Raw genomic sequence first — 15,739 nt, 5'->3', positions numbered from 1 at the left:
TCGCGAGCAGGTGGGATTACAGGCATGTGTCATCACACCCAGCTAATTTTTGTATTTTTAGTACAGATGGGGTTTCACCATGTTGGCCAGGCTGGTCTCGAACTCCTGACCTCAGGTGATCCGTCCTCCTTGGCCTCCCAAAGTGCTGAGATTACAGGCATGAGCCACCGTGCCCAGCCCCGCTGTCCCCTTTCGAGCTTTAGAGTCCCCCCAAAAAAGTTGTGGCCATTGCGGGCATGGTGGCTCACCCCTGTAATCCCAGCACTTTGGGAGGCCAAGGTGGGTGGATCACCTGAGGTCAGAAGTTCGAGACCAGCCTGGCCAACATGGTGAAACCGTCTCTACTAAAAATACAAAAATTAGCCGGGCATGGTTGTGAGCACCTGTAATCCCAGCTGCTCCGGAGGCAGAGGCTGGAGAATTGCTTGAACCCGGGAGGCGGAGGTTGCAGTGAGCTGAGATCGTGCTATTGCACTCCAGCCTGGGCAACAAGAGCGAAACTCCCTCTAAAAAAAAAAAAAAAAAAAAAAGATGTGGCCATTGGAGATCCCACCAAAGAGTTGATGTAGAAAGAGAAGATGGAAAACAGAGAGGAAGAACCATGGCAATTCCCAAGAGAGGAGCTATGGTATCCCTAAAGCCAGAGACCCGATTACAGCTTCTGCCAGGGACACCAGTCAGCAAGAGCAGCCATGCTCCCCCCAGAAGGAGGAACCAGAAGTCTTTTGAAATGTAATGTTCTTCCCGCTTGCAGGACCTTTTCCTCGGGACCCCGAGCTTGCCCTCAGCAACGACGGTGTTGGCCCAGAGAGATCTGGAAGTCTGGCAGAAACTAGTCCCCTCTTGTGTGTCTGTGGCCAGAACACAGCATAGCTGCAGGTGCTTCTTGGAGGTCATATTGGCTAATGAATTAAGGTTAGCAGCTAAACACCGAAAGAAAGGGCACTGAACTTTACTCTGCTACCACTTTGCTTCTAAGTAAATACTTTGGGGATTGCCTCACTCGCTCATCAAATACCAGCAGTTCCACTGAATGACAAGCTGACGGCCCCCAGTGGACCTTCATAATACATGAGTAGACTCATTCTTCCTTGAGATGGTCAGGCTGGCCTTTGCCTCATGCAAAACTCCCAGGACATAGAAAAGCTTAACAGCCACACCTCAAAAAATTCTGTGGGCTTCATAATTCCCACCCAGAAGGGAACTGGCTCCTGCAACAATGGATCCCCAGAGCTTGGCCCCTTCCCCCATGGCCTGGGGGTGCCTTCCTACAGAACACCTCCTGGAAACCTATATTTCTATTTCGGGGGACCACTCTGCTCCTGCACACGGAGAAAGGAAGAGTTGAGGTTTCCATGGTCATTTTTCATTACAGTAATGAAAGTCTTGAAATGATCACAGAAGGAAAATTGGAAAATATGTCTCCTAAAAAGAGCTGAGGCAAATTATTATAGCAACCGAATCCTAAAAGGAATTTTCAAGTAAAAATATGGCTCATGTGAAGTTGTTATGGCAACTGACATTTAAAAGTAACTGGATTTGGGCAAGTTTCTTTCTCCACCCTCTCTGCAAAGTCTTGCAGTAACTTCATGCTAAAATTATGCCTTAATTTTAATTAGCCAAATAGGTCATAAATTTAGCGTATTCCCAAATCCTTACAATTTCTACCCTGTGAGCAGCTGATCTACTAATGAGAAACGATTTCTACAAAAACCCACTTACCATTAACACTCCTATCCAATATATTTCTAATATAATTTATCAATTTAAACACACTGCGTAATGTGATATTCTGTAGCATTCTATTAACATGATAAATAGTGGGGGGAAAAAGCCCAAGGGATTAAACATGTTGCAAGCAATGTAACTGCATTTAAATAACTCAGACCACTGCCGAGGAAAACACACTGTTCCCATCGTCAAATACAGTCTAAACTCGGCTGCATATCCCAGACTGTGCGGGTATTCATAGGACGGGAGAAGGGGGGCAATAAGAAATGACAGGCAACTTCAAAGAAATAAAATTTCTATTAGGCTTTGTTATAAGATTACATCAAAGCAGTTCATATGTTTTAATCTGGGGAGAGAAGAAGCAGCTACTTGGGGTTTGCGCCTGGGGGCTGCCTCTGTGTACTGAACCAGACAGTTTGCATAATGAACAATTTTCATTCAACCAGGATTTCAGCACAGATAGCTCCCTCTGCAAGGTCCCAGGCACAGGCTCATAGTTTTTATTCTCCCAGCTCCACCTGCTGGAGAAACAGCTTGTAACCGGGAGGAAGGGGACGCAGGGCAGCGTTTCTAAGCCACGATGCTAAATTCGGGTGCCTGAAGTTAGGGATCTGACTTTAGACACCCCGACGCGCTGCGCCCCGCCGACAGGGCCTCTGTGAGACACCCCAGGGCGCAGCCTGGATCCGCCCCTGCAGCCGGCAGGGAAGGCGCGGGCGGGGGGTGGGTCCAGGCCTGAAACCTTCGCCCCTCCCAGCGCCTCCGGAATTAGGAAATTTGGAAATCGTCTTTTGCATTCTGAGTCGAACCCCAAGGAGAATGGAGTTGCTGGAAGGCAGGTCGCCTCGAAAGCCTGGCGGACAAGGTCGCTGGCTTCAAACACCAAACGCGGTTCCCACCTGGCCAGTCACCTTTCAAGTTTCCCAGCCACCCGGGTCTCCAGGAAATCAAACGGGGGAGAAAAACTGCCCGCGTGGAACAGCATTTTCAGGCATAATGGGAAACTTAAACGCTGAGCAGATCGTTTTGAAAACCTGGCACAGCCGACGCAGGCTTGGAGGAAGGGAAGTCCCGGGCGAGCGGCTGCTCCAGGACTTGCGGCTGCGGCCTAATCCGCGCTGATCCCCGGGCTTAGCGCGCGCCCCTCCCCGGCTGAGGCCGCGGGACGCCCAGGCCCCCACCTGGCTGCGTCCCCTTGGGGAGGCCTCCCGGGAGGAGAGGTGACATCAAGCCGCGTGCAACTGTTTTCGAAAACCTGGGATGATCATTTAAATGTTTAAAATATGCACATGGTAATTCAAAACTAATTACCCTGAGCACATTTGAAACATTTATGCCATCGTCTCTGGATCCTGCCTACTGATTGTGCGCGGCGGCTCACTCTGCTGTTTCTATAAACTGCTTCAGCGATTTTAACTTCCAGGCTAAATCCGGCAGCGCAGGCTCTGCCTCCCGCCCCTGGTTGGTGGAGAGACCCCTTTCCTGACTTCCAGGAGAGGAGGCTGCGCCCCGTTTCCCTGGAGAGCCATTTGTCACGGTCTCGCAGCTCTGACTGCGGAATCCCTGCCCTCGTTGTGTTCATAATGGTCATTTCCATTATTTAATTTAGGTTAAAATGACCTCTCTCCCCACCTATTCCTTTTCTTGTTGTTTTCTCCCCATTTCCCCTTCCTCTGTCTTGGCACGTGGCCCCCATTTCCTAATCACACCCCACCCGGCCCCTTCTCCATTTGGGGGTGCACACGGAAGGCTTTTGGGGGTTGTAAGGTGGCCACGTCCACCAGCCACCCTGAGAAGCAGGACTGAACCAGGCCAACCTGGGCGAACAGCGGCCACTGCCGGGCACGTTATAGTGGCTGCCAGGGCACACACGTGCACATGCCACACACACGTGTGCACACACCCCATCCACGTGCACGCATGCCTCAGACACGGAGCCAGGCCTGCTTAGGGACTGGACTAATTAGACCTAGGCAGGTCCTGAAGCAAATTCACTTTCCCAATTTCCAGAATAAAATGAGTTCTCTTCCTTTGAGGGCACTAAACCAGCATGCCCGGCTCAGGGACCGAGAATGGTGATGTGTGGCCGAAATGACCTGACTTCCCAAGTCTATCCGGGGAGACTGACCGAGGGCTGGGATTGGAAGAGGCGCCATTCTGGAGTCCAGAAATTAACACAGGCTTATAAATATGTTCCAGGACACAGACGAGCGATGACTGGTTCCTTATTAATGCTGCAAAGATGCCGGTGGCAGGTTTTAGGCATTTAGGAATACAAAAGTGGGTTAGATTCCCACAGCCGGCTGCAGTGTGATAGAGTGATGTTACCAGGTTTAACTAGAGCCATTAAGAGACTCTTCATTATCCCCACACCACCGCCACCAAAGTTATCACATGGGCCATAATGCAAGAGGGAATTTCCATTCCATCAACAAGAGAGGGAGCCAGTCTATCTTTGTCCAGAGAAAATGAGCATCCCAGCACGAAGCTCGTGAGGAATAGAGTGCACAACCCTCCAATAACATGCCCGGCAGGATTTCCTCAGCTATGCAGTTGGCTAAGCGGAGGCAGGCTGCTCCGGCGCTATCTTCCCGTGTACCTGGCCTGCGAGAATGCCAGCTCTGTGAGCAGCTGAAAGATCAATTAGCGACAAAGGACACTCCTAGGACCTACATTCCACAGGGCTTAAGTCTTAAGCTCCAAGGAAATGAAGATCCAGGCCGCCCTCCCAGTGTGCAGCAATCTCATTTATTTTTCTACAAAGACTCACCACTCAAACCAAGCTAATTTTCTTGGTATCACCTGCACCTGGTTTACTGGCTCCTGCTCAGCATGCCGGTACTTCAGTTTGAAATGGACTTTTCTTCCAGCCGATTTTTTTTTTTTTTTTTTTTGAGACGGAGTTTCGCTCTTGTTGCCCAGGCTGGAGTGCAATGGCGCAATCTCGGCTTACCGCAACCTCCGTCTCCTGGGTTCAAGCGATTCTCCTGCCTCAGCCTCTCGAGTAGCTGGGATTACAGGCATGCACTACCACCCCGGCTAATTTTGTATTTTTAGCAGAGACGGGGTTTCTCCATGTTGGCCAGGCTAGTCTTGAACTCCCGACCTCAGGTAATCCACCCGCCTTGGCCTCCCAAAGTGCTGGGATTACAGGCGTGAGTCACCATGCCCGGCCAGCCAATCCCTTTTTTGCACCTTCACGATGACAACTCATAGGTTTTGTGTCTCCCTCCACCAGATTGTCCCCTCTCCTTCACTGGACTCCCTTCGCACACCATGTACTCAGCATCCTCTGTGTCACTCTGGTTTTGCTTATAGAAAGTGCTTTTCCATTTTGAGAGGCTCCCTCGCCCCGCCATGGACGGAAATTGAGAAGGGACCAGGTCTTCTATTTCCTTCGCATTTCTTGTGTCATCTCAAGTATCTTCTCACGGGACAGACACCATGTCAGATATACGGAGGACCCAGTTTTATAGCCGAGCCCCACGAGATGACCCAGCACACCCCCATACACACAGCAAAAATTGCCCCCCTCATTCAGATGTTCCTGGCATCGTGTAACTTGCCCAAAGCTAGATTTATTGCTCCTGCTGTAAAGTGTATCTGCTCTAAGCCTCACTTAAAAGCTGTCACTTGGCAGAAGATCAAGTCAGACGTGCAGGCTAGCAGGTGATGGTGAGGGTGGGAGAGGGTAGGCGGGACAGGGTGGAGCCAAGAATGGAAGCGCTGAGAACTACCAGCTCAATATTTAACCTAACTGGTAATTTGCTGTGACAATTATGCCACAAACGGAACACTACCACTATGCAAGGATGTCGCTCTCTAATTAAGAGGGCTCTGCTTTTCCTAGTCACCGGCACCTTAATAACGCACACACAAAATGAGGCTTGGTTGCAGGAGCTCAAGGTTCTATCAGGAGGCACGTGCAGCACGTGGCGGTGGCCTGCACATTGGTCTGAGCGTTGCTGCCCGGTGAGCCTGCTAACACCTTCAATTCTCCAGCAGATGGAGATGGAAGGGAACCGAGCAGTCAGACCCTCTCACGAGAGAGCTGCTTTGACTGACAGGCGTCTTCCTGGAGAGGCTGTGCGTGCCCCCACTGCAAATCGACACTCGGGCAGCACCTCTTTCCAACTGGGAAGGCTTAGTATGGATTTGATCCTTACTGAGTAAATTCAACAAGGATTTCCAAAAAAATAAAAGTCTACGGAAACAAATCTTCCTCTTCAAGATGGAGAGCAAGACAGAACAGGGACACATGCACACCCAGACACCCAAATTGCCAGTTAGAGACCCTGGTATGAGACGAAAGAATATTATTACCATCACGGCTATAAAGGATGTTGCCATCTTCTAAACTGACTGCTGGATTCCTGAAATGTGGCTAAGCAAGACAAACTGTTTTTTGCTTAATTAGTGGCTCCTTTGTGGAAGGTTTGCTGCCTGGAAAGAGCCCATTAGAGGAGGAGAGCTCATTTGCACGGATGCACCTTATACAGCTATTCAGATTTTGAATAAATCGTGGAGCAGGAAATTGGTGGTGGTGGTGACGGTGGGAGTCGTGGTGTTATGGAAGCAGAAAAGCTTCTGCAAGAGACAGGCTTTGCATTACAAGCCTAAGTGCTGAGGAGATCAGCTTTCCCAGGCAAACATATAAGCCTCTGAAATTTTAGGCCAATAGAAATGACCTCTGTACCATGGCTGACTGAAGATATAAATAAACTTCAACATGAACAGCAGTGTCAACGGTGAGAGGAGATGAGAGTCCAATTGGGGCTTATTTTTAAAAAGTCCTGGCTGTTCTGACTCCATTTCAGGACAGGGCATCGAAGAGCACAAAGCGGCAGCTCCCTGCGGAAAGCCCTCCTCCATAACAGGCACCAGCCCCTAGGTTACCTGGCCGTTGAAAGGAAGCTGCACCACACACTAGTTAAATATAGGTTTGGTTATTTGCATTTTACAAGCACCAAGAATGTTATCTGAGGAAGCTGTCATTTTTAATGACAGCACAAACTTCCAATTACCAACTGGGTAATGCACTAGGGAACGGGCATAACTTTATAAGAACGGCTCGCAATTATTAAAAGTTTACATGATCACTTTTGAGTTGGCTGTATAAATATTTCTCACAAGGCAGGTGGGATTCAGTTTTTCACAGGGTCTATTCAAGGCTGAAAAAAATGATTTGTTTTATTGAAAAGTATACATTTTGAGACTCATCAACAGCTAAGGAGAGGGTGTAAAGCGACAGCTCCTAAGAGCCTGAGAAGCTGCAAATGCAGCCAGGTGGCTGGTTCAAAGCCTCTCACAAACACCCACGAGCTCACTGGCAAGTCAGACACTGTCACGACAAACCCATTGCAGGTTAGGGGTATGGCAATGGATAACACAACAACCTCTTACTGGCCAGGCACAGTGTCTCAGCCTGTAATCCCAGCACTTTGGGAGGCCGAGGTGAGCGGATCACCTGAGGTCGGCAGTTCGAGATCAGCCTGGCCAACATGGTGAAACCCTGTCTCTACTAAAAATACAGAAATTAGCCGGATGTGGTGACACATGCCTGAAATCCCAGCTACTCAGGAGGCTGAGGCAGGAGAATCACTTGAACCGGGGAGGTGGAGGTTGCAGTGAGCCAAGATCGTGCCATTGCACTCCAGCCTGGGCAACAGAGAGACTCCATCTCAAAAAAATAAAAAATAAAAAAAAAAAGAACCTTTCACTCAGCCCATAGTCAAACACTATCCTATTTGCACCAGGAACCCATTTCCGTTCAGTGCTTCTAACCAGCCTCCGTGGCACCGCGTGGCTTCATGTCAGTGACGAACACAGCGCATGCCTCGGTCTTCCTCGTACAGACCGGATAGCCCCAACCTAAATGAAGCCTCTAATCTGTGTCTCAAATCACCCAGTTCTTTGTGAAGTCTTTCCTGATTGACTCCAGTCTTCCAGCAATTTCCCCCTCAACTGCATTCTAATTTCACTGTGATATGACTACTTAGCCCCCAAGCCTTGCTCTAAATAGTCCATAGTTCTCAGGGACAGGTATCTTGATTTAAAATCACACACTGGCCAGGCGCGGTGGCTCACGCCTGTAATCCCAGCACCTTGGGAGGCCAAGGTGGGCAGATCACCTGAGGTCGAGAGTTTGAGACCAGCCTGACCAACACGGAGAAACCCTATCTCTACTAAAAATACAAACTTAGCTGGGCGCGGTGGCATATACTTGTAATACCAGCTACTCCGGAGGCTGAGGCAGGAGAATCGCTTGAACCTGGGAGGTGGAGGTTGCAGTGAGCCAAGATCGCGCCATTGCACTCCAGCTTGGGCAACAAGAGCGAAACTCTGTCTCCAAAAAAAAAAAAAAAAAAAGTCACATACTAAGGCTGGGCGTGGTGGCTCACACCTGTAATCCCAGCACTTTGGGAGGCTGAGGTGGGCAGATCACCTGAGGTCAGGAGTTTGAGACCAGCCTGGCGAACATAGTGAAACCTCATCTCTATTAAAAATACAAAAAAATTGGCCAGGCCCAGTGGCTCACACCTGTAATCCTAGCACTTTGGGAGGCAGAGGCGGGCAGATCACGAGGTCAGGAGATTGAGACCATCCTGGCTAACACAGTGAAACCCCGTCTCTACTAAAAATACAAAAAATTAGCTGGGCGTGGTGGCGGGCGCCTGTAGTCCCAGCTACTTGGGAGGCTGAGACAGGAGAACTGCTTGAACTTGGGAGGCGGAGGTTGCAGTGAGCCGAGATTGTGCCACTGCACTCCAGCCTGGGCAAGAGTGAGACTCTGTCTAAAAACAAATAAACAAACAAAAAAATCAGCTGGGTGTGCAGTAGTTCCAGCTACTCAAGAGGCTGAGGCAGGAGAATCACTTAAACCCGGGAGGTGGTGGTTGCGGTGAGCCAAGATCGCACCACTGCACTCCAGCCTGGCTGACAGAGACTCCATCTCAAAAAATAAAGTCACATACTGAGAGGTTGGAACCATGAAGATGAGCGACTACTTTTCTCAATGACTTTTCAAAACCACCATTACAAATATAATTACAAGACTTAATAATCATTAATAGCTTTAGATAATCAGGTTGATTTATAGGCAAGTCAAATGTATTCTCAAGAGGCCTTTTTTGCCAGGGTGGTGGAAAACAAGAGTTTAGCCTCTTCATAGGCACAACCCCCATCTGTGTAGTAGGCAGGATGAAACCAGGGCTCCAAAGCCTTCCTTCCCCCTCCCCTCCCTACATTAATCTACCTGCTTCCAAGGAAGGGCCTGCTCAAATTACCTGCCAGCCCTTGATGGTACACGGGGTTAGAGGAGTTATCCCTGGACTTAGGCAAAGAAAAATCAATCAGAGAGCCTAACAGAACAAGAGAAGGCACAGATTTTCAGTGCCACAAAGCATAAACGCTTCTGCTCGTGAAATCTTGAATTTATAACAATTAGAAAAGTATAAGCATCCTGCAAGAGTGAATTGGCTGAAAACACATCCAAAGAACCAAACACCACTTAAAATTATTTATCTAAAGCTATTAATGATTAGTAAATCTTTTAATTATGTTTGTGATTTTTTTGTTTGTTTTGAGATGGAGTCTCCCTCAGTCGCTCAGGCTGGAGTGCCATGGTGCGATCTTGGCTCACTGCAGCCTCTGCCTCTCGGGGAGGGAGTCTCTTGCTTCAGCCTCCCGGGCAGCTGGGATTACAGGCGTGAGCCGCCACACCCGGCTAATTTTTGTGTTTTTAGTAGAGATGTGGTTTCACCATGTTGGCCAGGCTGGTCTTGAACTCCTGATCACAAGGGATCCACCTGCCTTGGCCTCTCAAAGTGCGGGATTATAGGTGTGAGCCACTGCACCTGGCCTGATGGTGGTTTTAATGCAATTTTTATCAAAATAAAGATGTCCATCCTAGGAGAAAAGCATTACAGAATGATATGCGTACTATGCTACCATTTTTAATTTAAACTCTATACACACAGATACATAGAAAAAACTAGCCAGAGCCAGGCACGGTGGCTCACACCTGTAATCCCAGCACTTTGGGAGGCCGAGGCGGGCGGATCACAAGGTCAGGAGATAGAGACCATCCTGACTAACACAGTGAAACCCCGTCTCTACTAAAAATACAAAAAATTAGCTGGGTGTGGTGGCACATGACTGTAGTCCCAGCTACTCGGGAGGCCAAGGCAGGGGAATTGCTTGAACCCGGGAGGTGAAGGTTGCAGTGAGCTGAGATCGCGCCACTGCACTCCAGCCTGGCCACAGAGCAAGACTCTGTCTCAAAAAAAAAAAAAAAAAGAAAACAAAGAAAAAAGTAGCCAGCTACACAAGTGTTTATTACTGGTTGATGAAATCCTAAGTAATTTTATTTTTCTTCTGCCCTTTTTTTTGAGATGGAGTCTCACTCAGTCGCCCAGGCTAGAGTGCAGTGGTGCCATCTCAGCTCACTGCAGCCTCTGCCTTCCCTCTGCCTCCCAGGTTCAAGCGATTCTCCTGCCTCAGCTGCCCGAGTAGCTGGGATTACAGGAGCCCACCACCACACCTGGCTAATTTTTGTATTTTTAGTAGAGGTAGGGCTTCACTATGTTGGCCAGGCTAGTCTCAAACTCCTAACCTCAGGTGATCCATCTGCCTTGGCCTCCCAAAGTGCTGGGATTACAGGGGAGAGCCACCGCACCCACCCTTTTTTCCCTCTTTTTTTGAGATAGGGTCTTGCTCTGTCGCCCAGGCTGGAGTGCAGTGGTGCAATCATGGCTCACTGCAGCCTCGATCTCCCAGGGCTCAGGTGATTCTCCCACCTCAGCCTCCCAGGTAGCTGGGACTACAGGCACGTGCCACCACGCCCAGCTAATTTTTATTTTTTTGTAGGGACGAGGGGTCTCCTTATGTTGCCTAGGCTGGTCTCGAACTCCTTGGCTCAAATGATTTGTCCGCCTCAGCCTCCCAAAGTGCTGGGATTATAGGCATGAGCCACTGTGCCAGGCCAATTTTGTTTTTCTTAACTGCAGATTATTTTTCTAAAATAAACATGGAGGCCGGGCGCGGTGGCTCAAGCTTGTAATCCCAGCACTTTGGGAGGCCGAGGCGGGTGGATCACGAGGTCAGGAGTTTGCGACCATCCTGGCTAACACGGTGAAACCCCGTCTCTACTAAAAATACAAAAAATTAGCCGGGCGTGGTGGCAGGCGCCTGAAGTCCCAGCTACACGGGAGGCTGAGGCAGGAGAATGGCGTGAACCCGGGAGGCGGAGGTTGCAGTGAGTGGAGATTGCGCCACTGCACTCCAGCCTGGATGACAGAGCAAGACTCCATCTCAAAATAAATAAACAAACAAACAAACATGATTACTTGCCTAAGAAACAGTCAATAGTCCAAATAATCCTTTTTTTCTTAAACATTTAATGTCTTAATAACAAAAATACCAGGTTTTTTTTTTAATAAGTGAAAATTAAACATCTAAGCTCTCTTTTTGAGGAACCGGTGATTTCCAAAGGTGTTTATAAAAGCCAGAACTCTACCAGCAGAGTGGATATAAGACTAAGAATTAACAAACCACATAAAAGGTGGCCGGGGAGTGGGGGGAATCTTCTCTTTGAGACAAGGAAACAATCAATTTACTAGGGGCATAGTGGCCTTCTAACAGGTGAAAAGAAGAAAAGGAGACCAAACAACCTGTTTCATCCTCTGTAAATAAAACCTTGGGCGGCATATTGCCAAAGAAACACGAGCCAATATAAACCTTTACATACTGGGCGGCCAAACTTCACTTTTAGACAGTATATTAATTACGTAGTCAATAACCATGGGTTTCGTTAGTGTATTAGATACCACGATCAATAGTATTTATACTTTTTGAAGACAGCCCACTCAGGAAACAGAAGTGGGGGAGGGGAACATTTTTGACCCTGCGGTTCAAAAAAGGAACAGCACGCGAGAGATTAGCAAGGTTTCAATGGAAAGCATAAAACACTGGAAATATGGACAGAAATCAGATTATTACCCTTTTATTTTTTTCCCTGCCCCTTTCACAATGAGACTGGAGGGAATTCAAGAACCACTTTAAATAAAGGCGAAATGATTAGATTTTTTTCTCCTAATTGCTTAACGCTGATGTCACGGTATACGCAAAATCAACATTGATCTCTAAGTCAAAGAGCAGAAATAGAACAACATGAACGGCCTTTCGAGGTAAACTATATCCCAGAGAATTCTACAAACTGTGGGCCAGAATCTATTTAGGCAACCCTCAGGGACCAAAATCTCTGAAAAGCCCAACAGTGGAGCCAGTTTCCTCTGCTGGTGATCTGATCTTTGAGTGGAGAAATGTTAGAAACAGCCTCCTCGAGGGAGCCCTCCCCCTGGCACTGCCCCTGGGTTTCCAATCACATCCACGGAGACGTGCTGGCTTCATCACGCTGGCCACTGAGAAGGCACGAGGGCAGGTGTTAGTGTTCCCTGGACACGTCCTGTCCTGGTGCCACGGCTGGTCAGGCCTCTTCACTGTGTGGACAGACACGTGGGGAGAGGAGGGAGTGCTGGGACTAGTAGGCATAAAAGACTGGTTACTGGGCTGAAAGCTAGATCGCCACTTCCCACCCACAATTTGTCAATCCAGAAGAGGGTTGAAGACTGTTATTTTCTCGTCGATGCTTTATAAGCAAGGTCAGACAGAAAAGAACTTCCATAAAAATGGCTGAGGCCTCAGTCAGAGACTGAAATGCGACCCAGTTACCATCTCCTGAGACTAGAGAAGGGTAGGAAGGAATGTGTCTAAACAATTAGCGAGGTTGAGCAGGAGTCCCTCTGTGTCTGTCCTCAGGAACGGAAGTCATCCCGTCTAGGGCTGGCTGGCTCCTATGTCAACAGCAGACAGCGACGGGGTAGACGGACAGGACACCATCACTCCCCATCTCCCAAAGCCTCCACAGGCGGCATGTGCAGCGATGAGCAGCAGGTCCTCTGGCTGCAGAGTGACCGCCGCACTGCCGGGGTACGAGGGCGAGATGTGCAGCCAATGGCAGGCGGTGTGTTGCAGCCACCAGATAGATAATTAATATGATTAAGAACACACAGAGCGAGCATGCTTTTGCTGACTGAAAGGCCCACTAGCATAATTACTGTTTTCTTACCAGCTCACTGTCTGTACACATTTCAAAGCCTGGTTGGTGTTAGACTGCTGCATAAACATCAATAAAATCCCAAGTGCCAGATCATCAGCATCCTCAGGCAAAATGGCTTTTTGTTTTTAGTGTTTTCGTGCTTTTAAAGATGCATTTCAGGGCTGCAAACACTAGGAAGAAGGATCTCCATGCCTTGGACTAATCTTCGGGTTGATAATGAGTTAACATCTCCCCCAAGTGAACATTTATTATGAAGGCTAATTAATTGCTTTCCAGTTATAGGAACTCTTTGCATTCAAAGAAAGTAGGATTCACAAGCAAAGAATATATTGTTTATTAAAACAAAGCAAGGGAAACAAAAGCCTTCAAAATGCTTTCCATGTAACATAGCTTTAGTCAAAAAAACAAAATACACGAATACAGGAATGTGTACAGGTAGAAAAAGTACGCATTCACCAAGCGAAGCGCGGCATTAATTGAAGTGAAAAGTAAAGAAACGCTTTGTAGCCGCTTGGATTTCCTTAGAGGACAGCAAGTCAATGCTTATCAGCGGTCCTCAGAAGAGACAATTTTGATTAATATCAGACCCATCTGACTCAGTCTATTAAACCCTGAAGGAAGGATACTCTTCAGATATAAAAGATATGCCTTTGATTAATAATTCTACCCTATTGCCATTCCAAGCATTAACAACTACGTAGCACCTCTAGAAAGAGAGAGCCTTTGAATTCTAGGAAGACACACTTACTAAAATACCCAGGTGCCCACAACCGCTTCTCAGGTCCCCATGCTGAGAAGAACCCAGGTTGTGAGGGGCGGTCACCGCCGGAGAAGCAAAAACCTAGTTACATAATTTACTTCACGGTCTGAAGTTAGGGTCAGTGACTTACGACATAATTCCTGCTTGATGATAATGAAATTGACAGAAGCCTGAAGACAGAGGGAGTGACTGGTCTTACACTAACCACTGGCTGACTCCCTAGGCCTGACGCGGTCTACACCACAGCCACCTGAGCGTATTTTCCTTTGCCTACCAATGGGTTCTGAGATGCACGTAAGAGAGGAAACTGCTTAGTCCGCCATAAAGGGCCTCTGTGCTGTGAAGCTAACACGGGATTATCACACGGAGGTGGAAAGAAATCCATTCCATTCTGGCTCTTTATTTGCAAACTTCTGCCCGATCGGCACTGCTCCCCTCACATCAATGCGCTTCTCCTGATACTCATGACCAGCCTTCGGCCATACTCTCTGTAGTCCACGGGCTTCACGTCCATCACAGTGGCCTTAATTCGAGACTCGTCCTTCAAAAACAGAGAAGCAGTTTGTGAGCGGTGGAAGCGTGGCGTGGAGCAGTGAAACCCCTTTTGCTTCAGTGGTTTCAATGAGCCCAGCGGGAGGGAACGGACACACCGGGTTCAGAGTTCAGTCATTCCAGTGAGTGACGGCCTCGTCCTGAATGTCTGGGGCTGGGCGAGTGAACAGGTCCTTTCTCTAGCACAGGCCCTTCTGATTCTTTACCCAAGCTCCCAAACACTCAGAAGCCTAGAATCCTAGTGACATGGACTTTAGAGGGTTTCTCTAGTTTCATTTATTCTCCCTACTGCAGGGGATACAGCCCAGAGAGGACAAGTGACTTGCGCAAAGCCACACAGCTAGTTCTGAAAGCTAAACTTTCAAACTTCCATTTCAAGAAAAGCTGAGTGGTGAAAGAAAGAGCACCTGCAGCAGAGGAAGAGGACCGAGTCTGTTGTGTCTCAGCTCTGGGGAGGCAGCATCTCTTCACTTCACCTTCCCTGTCCAGACACGATGGGGCTGAACGACCCCAAAAATCCCCCCCAGCCCCACCCCACTCCCTGACATTGTTTCACAGTGATATCTGATCCCCTATCTCATTTAATGTTTATAGGAGCCGCCTAAGAACAGGCATTAAGGTAAATACATGAGTAAACCCTGCAATAAGCAGGGGCGTTTCTACCACTCCCCCTTCCCACTCGTACGTTTACACTCACGGCCTGAATGGTGCCTTTCCGGGCAGAACGGAGTGATACCCAGGAAGGCTGCACAGGCGAGCCCAGGGCTGTCACACTGCTGTGTGCTTGGTCGGTACTAAATCCCGTGATATTCATAAGCACGATCAAGAGCAAAGCTCTGAAGTCAGGCTGCCTGGGTTGGACTTTAGCTCGGCCACTTGCTAGCATGCGACTTAGGCAAGTGACTTGTTCTCTGAATGCCCGTGTCTCTCTGCACGTAATTCCTTCAGTGGCAAAATGGAGTAACCATAGTTTCTACATATAGGGTTACTAGGCTCAAGTGAGATGTTCCACATAAAGGATGTAGAACAGTATCTGGCAGACCATGCTCAATAAATACTGTTTGATTATAACTATAACTAAGCTGGGCACGGTGGCTCATGCCTGTAATCCCGGCACTTTGGGAGGCCGAGGCGGGTGGATCATCTGAGGTCAAGAGTTCGAGACCAGCCTGGCCAACATGGTGAAACTCCGTCTCTACTAAAAATACAAAAATTAGCCGGGCGTGGTGGCAGGTGCCTGCAATCCAAGCTACTCGAGGGGCTGAGGCAGGAGAATCACTTGAACCCGGGAGGCGGAGGTTGTGGTGAGCCAAGATCATCCCATTGCACTCCAGCCTGGGCAACAGAGACTCTGTCTCAAATAAATAAATAAATAAATAAATAAATAAATAAATAAATAAATAAATAATCAATCAATATATGGTATTATGGGCAATTTAAGGAATTTTCAAGGTAGTTTTAACTACATGTGGTCTTTGTTTCATATACTGACTGATTTAGAAACGGGGTCTCACTATGTTACCCAGGCTGGCCTTGAACTCCTGCCTCAGTCTCCTGAGTAGCTGGGACCACAGGCA

General features: G+C 48.3%; 1 protein-coding gene across 3 annotated transcripts in view; it reads right to left on the bottom strand.

The window, feature by feature from the left end:
• Nucleotides 1–13,160: 13,160 nt before the first annotated feature.
• The window catches only part of RPA1 (replication protein A1), a 68,178-nt gene continuing 65,599 nt past the window's right edge, over nucleotides 13,161–15,739 (bottom strand). For 2 of the 3 annotated variants that reach the window (XM_063717886.1, XM_054535202.2), the window contains exon 14: nucleotides 13,161–14,151. In XM_063717886.1, the coding sequence (XP_063573956.1) occupies nucleotides 14,047–14,151 (105 nt within the window). In that variant the 3' untranslated portion in view covers nucleotides 13,161–14,046. 3 annotated transcript variants of the gene reach the window in all.

The sequence above is a fragment of the Pongo abelii genome, chromosome 19 (genome assembly GCF_028885655.2).
Source record: "Pongo abelii isolate AG06213 chromosome 19, NHGRI_mPonAbe1-v2.0_pri, whole genome shotgun sequence".
Classification (NCBI taxonomy): Eukaryota; Metazoa; Chordata; class Mammalia; order Primates; family Hominidae; genus Pongo; species Pongo abelii.
Note: the sequence above shows the minus strand (reverse complement) of the source record. Positions and strands in the feature narration are given on the sequence as shown.